The sequence below is a fragment of the Genypterus blacodes genome, unplaced genomic scaffold, assembly GCF_046128005.1.
Source record: "Genypterus blacodes isolate CSIRO-AG114 ecotype Tasmania unplaced genomic scaffold, CSIRO-AGI_Gbla_v1 ptg000214l_1, whole genome shotgun sequence".
Lineage (NCBI taxonomy): Eukaryota > Metazoa > Chordata > Actinopteri > Ophidiiformes > Ophidiidae > Genypterus > Genypterus blacodes.
Genome location: NW_027467013.1, coordinates 2460831 through 2466532, shown reverse-complemented (window position 1 = coordinate 2466532; position 5702 = coordinate 2460831). Strand labels below are relative to the sequence as shown.

General features: G+C 50.7%; 1 protein-coding gene across 1 annotated transcript; it reads right to left on the bottom strand.

Annotated features, from left to right (window-relative positions):
• akap17a (A kinase (PRKA) anchor protein 17A) lies at nt 1-5702 on the bottom strand. The gene is made up of 7 exons (XM_076170047.1): nt 5588-5702; nt 4706-5053; nt 4387-4605; nt 3851-4063; nt 3053-3201; nt 2687-2927; nt 1-2570 (listed from the first exon to the last, which is right to left on the bottom strand). The coding sequence occupies exons 2-7, from the start codon at nt 5033-5035 to the stop codon at nt 1668-1670; spliced, it is 2055 nt and encodes a 684-aa protein (XP_076026162.1). The 5' UTR covers nt 5036-5053; nt 5588-5702; the 3' UTR covers nt 1-1667.

The following is a 5702-nucleotide window of genomic DNA, read 5'->3' as shown; positions in this document are numbered from 1 at the left end:
AAAGCTTTATGAATCCTTGTGGTAACCATGCCAACTACAACAGCAAAAATAAACACAAATATTTAAGAAGTCTGTTTTGACATTTTTTTTTATTCTAAACAATTAAATCTCCCCCTGTGTGTGTGCAGGACATGCTCCAAGAGAGCAAACAGGCTCTGCTCTAACAAACACAAGACACAATTTGAACAGAGAGGCGAGGGCGACAATGATTTCCCCAAACACTTACGAGCAAATCAAAGCAGCGTCTGTGTGCGGATGCAGAAGTTGCTTGAAATTTTCACTTAACTACTATTAGATGAATTTATGTCGAGAGGATCGAGCTGAGCCTGATGGCAAAGCTGTCAATGCAGCGTTCAGTCTGTGTTCAAACCCTTTGGTGGTGAGCTCTGGGTGGTGTAAAGAGTGAGATGGAGTGATGGGAGTTTGCTCCGCAGCGTGTCAGGACTCACCCTCAGGGACGGGATGAGGAGAACCGAGGAGAACCGTTGCTCCTGTGCATTGAAAGGAGCCAGTTGAGCATCTAATCAGGATGCTTCTCGGAGACGCCTCCCGAGAGAGACGCTCCGAGGTACGCGGGGCAGGAAGGAGGGAGGGATTATGTATCCCATCTGGTCTGGGAACGTCTTTGGATCCTCACAGGAGAGGGAAATCTGCTCTGCTCTGCTTTTGTTTACTCTGATAACCCTGAATAGATTAAAGCAAGGAAAAGGGTTTTTTTTCTTTCCAAATGAGGTTTAAAGAACTGAGAGGAATCCATCTTGAAATAAAGTAAGGGACCAAAGGAAGCTGCAGAGTGGTCTTTAGCCTCGGCTCTGTAAAGTCTGTCGCTCTACAGTTCAGCCGATTGGCCTTTTGTCTCAGCAGCTTCGACGCACAACACAGCAATACTTCAAACAATATTCACCTCAGGTACAAGTCGCATAGCGTAACGTTCACATTTCTGAAGGAGCAGCATTCATTCATTCATTAATATTTCCCCCGCTGTGATCCTTAAAGCACCTTTAGGAGAGAGCTCAGCAACAGTGAGGGTCAGATGTACTTACATGATGAGAGCATCCATGTGCTCAGGTTACAGGTCATTACAGGCCGGCCTCCCTTAAACGCATCAAGGAGAGAAGCACACTTTGCATAGACTCACAGAACCGACATGCAGACTGTGCTTCAGGCCCGTGAGCCCATTTGCTCCATAACACACACACACACCTGTTTTTCTAGAGCAGAATGCGTAGAATTTGCATCCCAAACCGTCTCAAAAGGTTCTGTACATCTGACCCTGTGTGAGGATTACATCAGTCAATGTCAGGCTATTGGTGTGGATGAAGAGTTTACAATCAGAAAGCTGTTTGCGAGGATTCTTCTGTACGCGACAAAATCAACACACTCAAGACACAAGGTTGTGGTCCACACACTGAATATTATAAGCTTTAAAAAAAAAACAGCAAAGTCAAACAATGGTGAATGAAATGTTTTGGTGAACTCATAAAATTCAGTGTTTGAATGAGCGACACCAGATGATGTTCTGCTCTTTGTTTAAAATACGACAAGAAAATGTGTTTTTTTGATTTTTTTTAAATGACAACGGTCAAACATATTAACACTGAAGCTTCTCCACAGGCCTCTGAAGGTCCTGGGTTCAAAGGGTGGATGTGTGTGAACTGATGTTGAGTTTAGCGTTGCCTGGAGTGACTCCTGCTCCTGCTGGACCTCCTGTGCCTGCGACTCCTCCTGTCTCTGCTTCTGTCGCTGCTCCTGGAGCTGGACCTGCTGGACCTGCGATGACTCCGCCTGCGGCTTCGCCTCCTGCTGTAGCTCCTCCCGCTGCTGCTCCTGCTCCTGTCTCTGCTGGAGCTGCTCGTGTGGCGGCTGTGTCTCCCCCTCCCGCTGTCGTGCCGGCTGCCGCTCCTCCTGTGGCCGCTGGCGCTCCTTCGGCGGTGGCTGGCGCTGCTGTTCCTGCGGTTGTAGCTGTGGGAGCGCCTCCTCGTGTCCCGGCTGTAGGAGCTCCTCTCCCTGTGCGAGTCTCGGCCCCTGGCTCGCTCTCTGCTGCGCCTGCTGTTACTCTTGCTCCTCTCCTTCACTGTGTCTCCCCTCCTCTGCTCTCTGTCCTTCTTCCTGCCCTCCACTCCTCTCCTCCTCTCGTCCACCGGCCGGTCTTTCCCTGAACCCTGCGGGTACAAGCTCGATTTGGACGCCTGCCTCTCTTTGCCCTCGCCCTCCTTCACTCTGTCCACGCGGCCCAGGACGGCCAACATGACATCATTGCTGCCCTGATCAGAGACCTGTCCGCCCGTGACGCTGGCCTGCTCCTGAGCGCCGGAAGCTTTGCCGCTTCTCCCGCTGTTCTTTTTCAGCAGGTTGCCCAGCAGTTTCTCTCTCAGTTCCTTCTCTCTGCGCTGGAGCTCCATCGCCCGGTCCTTCTCCACCTCCACCTTCCGCAGCTCCTCTTCCTGTTTCCGTCGACGGTTCTCCAGCTGCTGAAGCCGAGCCAGCTCCTCCTTCTGTCGCACCTGCTCCTGCCTCTCCTTTTCCTCGCTCTCTGCTCTCTCCTTCTCCAGCTGCTGCTGCTTCTGGGCCTGGGGACAAAGACAACAGAACATAGAGAAGATGAAACAAAGTGTGTGGGCAGACAAGTAAACACACTGAAGCTCAGGTCTGGGGTGTGTTATGCCTCTGTGTGTCTTTGCTGCACCTTGACTCGGGCCAGGAGCTCAGCGATGAGCCGTATGGACTCCAGGTTCCGCTGTGTCAGCAGCAGCCTCCTCTCCTCCATGGCGATCTTCATCTGCAGCTTCTTCTGCTCCTCCTCCTGACGTCGCTTGGCCTTCTTCATGTTCTTCTTCTCCTCCCTCTCCCGCAGCTTCTGGTCTCGCTTCCGAATCCTCTCCTCTTTCTTCCTCTCCTTCTCCTCCTCTTCCTGCTCCTTCTGCCTCCTGCAAAAAAGGAATTTGGCCTCTGTGAGCATTTTAACCCTTGGTAACCACTTTGTCTCCGCTGAGATGAAGTGAGATTCATGTGCAGAGTTTTGACGAAGGTTCTAGCTTCCTCTTCCTCATACCTCTCCTCCTGTTTGCGCCGCTCTTCCTCTTCCTTCTCTCTCCGTTTCTGCTCCTCCCTCTGTCGCTCCAGCTCCTGCAGCTTCAGCCTCTCCAGGCTCCGCTTCTTCAGAGAGATCTCACTGAGGTGCTTGCTGGTGTCAAAGGTCACCTGGAGGAAACACACAAGAAGAAATAATATGATGTTAATAAGATCTGATGACCGACTTTATGGACAGTAAACTCTTTACTCTTTAGACATTGCTAATACGTAACCTCATTTTTAAACCTTTTGGATTTTGGTGGATAGTTTAGCAGAGGTTTGTTTTACTTCCTGAAGCCTCTGTGTGTTTTAATAAACTGAATCTAACGTCTAAGAGGAACCCAGTGAGTTACACAGCGATCCCTGGCTGGCTCTGATGACCTCGGTGGTTTGGCTCAGATTACATCACGTTCTCCATTTGTGTATCGCCGTAATTAAACAAACGGCCTGACTCGTCTCTTTTTGTGCCTGGCCGTATTACCCAGAGCCTCTTTAGCTCCGCCCGCACCTCAATTAGATTTCACGGCGAGGCTTTGCTGTGTGGATTAAGGGGCTCCCTCCTCCCCTCATCAGCCGGGAATGATGAAGCAGCACCGACGCTCATTCCACTAAAAGGTCCTAAAGCTGCTGTGAAGGCCATCTTTGTTCCTAAACCTTTCCAGCTGCTCTGTGCTCACTAACTAACACAGAACAGAGCTCTCATAAGGGAGAGGAAGATTGGGAAGAAAGGAGAGGGAGAGGAAGGCAGGTGTGAAACAGGAAACAGCTCCCCTGGTACCTTGATGTTACAGGCCACAGCTTTGCCGTCGTCGCCCTTCAGCATGAGCTTCATGCCCCTCAGCGTGTCCATGGCCTTGGTGAAGCCGCCGTACTCTTGGTACTGGACGTACGCCTCGAAGTTCAGGTGGCCGCCGAAGCTGAAGGTGCTGAAGTTCTTGTCCAGCATCTCCTCCCTGTACGGGTCCAGCATGGGGATGTCGGTGTTTCTCACCTGCAGCAGAGAGAGAGAGAGAGAGAGAGGGAGCAGAGAGTTAGGAGGAGGGTTGAGATGTGAAAATTCAGTGAATAACTCCTGCCATGGCCTGTGAGCAAGGCACTAGATGGGGAGTTGGGCCCCTGGCAACCTACTGAGGCTGCCCACTGCTCCACATACAGAGGACGGGTTAAGGAAAGTTCTTGTAGACAAATAAAGAGGTTGTGCATCAGTTAAACCCAGGTGTCAATCACTCTCCCTCATTACATCACAGGATCAGCAAATTTTGTCAGAATTCTCGACTTAATAAAGAGAAAAAGGGGGCGGGGGGATGAGAGCACCTTGCCAAAGCACTGGAACACGATGGCGAGAACGTCTTCAGTGGGCCGGTCGGGGAACTGGCTGTCCTTCAGGCTGAACCAGCGGCAGGGGAGCCCCTCTAGGTGGATCGTGTCGGGCCGCTCGCCGTGCAGAGTCTCGTTCATGTCCTTGGCGTCCCGGAAGAAGGAGTCCCAGTCGTGGCGCGTGGGGAAGTCCATCTTGTTCTCCACCGCGCGAACCTGAGGAACAAACAGCAGAGAAGGTCCGAGTCAGCGTCACGCTCAAACAACAGTGTCAGAGTCATGACAGCAACATCTCTGTTTCATGTCACCTCCTTACCTTCAGGACGTCGGTGAAGCCGCTCAGTTTGATGCTCTTCCCGTCCAGACGGCTCAGCAGGCTCTTGACCACCGCCTTGTTTTCCACCTCGCCCTCAAATCGGATGAAGTCCATGGTGCTCTTGGAGATCCGCAGGGCTGAAAACTGCTCTGGAGCCACCATGGCCTTCACTCGCTCCATCACCTCCCAGTTGGAGATGCTCTTGCCGGGCAGCTTCAGCTGAGGCAGCGCCACGCTCACCGTCATTTTGGCGATGGGCTTGAGGTACAGGTTGTGCTCGGCAGAGAGGCACACGGCCTCTGTGACGTCGTGGACTATGGTGGTCATCATTCCAGACAGATGGGGAAGCTGCAGGGAGACAGAAGAGACAGAATCAGGGGAAGAACAAAGACTTCTATTTACACGAATGTCCCAAGCATACAAAAACAAACCTAACAAAGTTACAGCTGCAAGCACGATTGAAACCAACCTTAAAGTTGTCTAAAGGCCTCGGGGGGCTTGAATGGTTCTAAACCCGCGGCAACTGCACGAAACCAAACTTTCGTTCTACCTACGACAACGTGTTAGCTAGCCATGAAAGCTAACACGTTGGTTAACTACTAACTAGATCTCCTGGGGATAAGCAGGATGTTTACTGTGTCAAGCATTTGGTAAAAAGCTAATGTTAACAAAGCAGCGATCGAGTATTCATTTAGACTTACAAGAAATTGAATGCTTCCAATAGCAACAGATAATGTTAATGTTGCCGCTAGCTAGTGAGCTACCGGCTAATTAGCTTCGTATTCTTAATAACTGGCGCTCTGGCTTGTTTAACAACGTCCGCCCTTACATGCATATCGTTGTTATTAGATAAGTTATTACTAAAACATGCCCGCCTCTTACCTAACATTAGTTAGCCTCCAGTTAAAGCACGATAAAGGTGTTAGGTTGATTCCTGGAGTCACTGCAGCAGAAAATAAACATCTAACAGTACAAAAATCACTTCCGCTTACGCTTC

What these genes read in the sequence shown, in the direction of transcription:
- akap17a (XM_076170047.1), bottom strand. Translation starts at nt 5,035, where the DNA reads ATGATGACCACCATAGTCCACGACGTCACAGAGGCCGTGTGCCTCTCT. An exon ending in TGTTCCAGTGCTTTGGCAAG is followed by an intron (nt 4,064 to 4,386) that starts GTGCTCTCATCC and finishes TCTCTGCTGCAG; the next exon opens with GTGAGAAACACCGACATCCC. An exon ending in AGCTCCTGGCCCGAGTCAAG is followed by an intron (nt 2,571 to 2,686) that starts GTGCAGCAAAGA and finishes CTTTGTCCCCAG; the next exon opens with GCCCAGAAGCAGCAGCAGCT.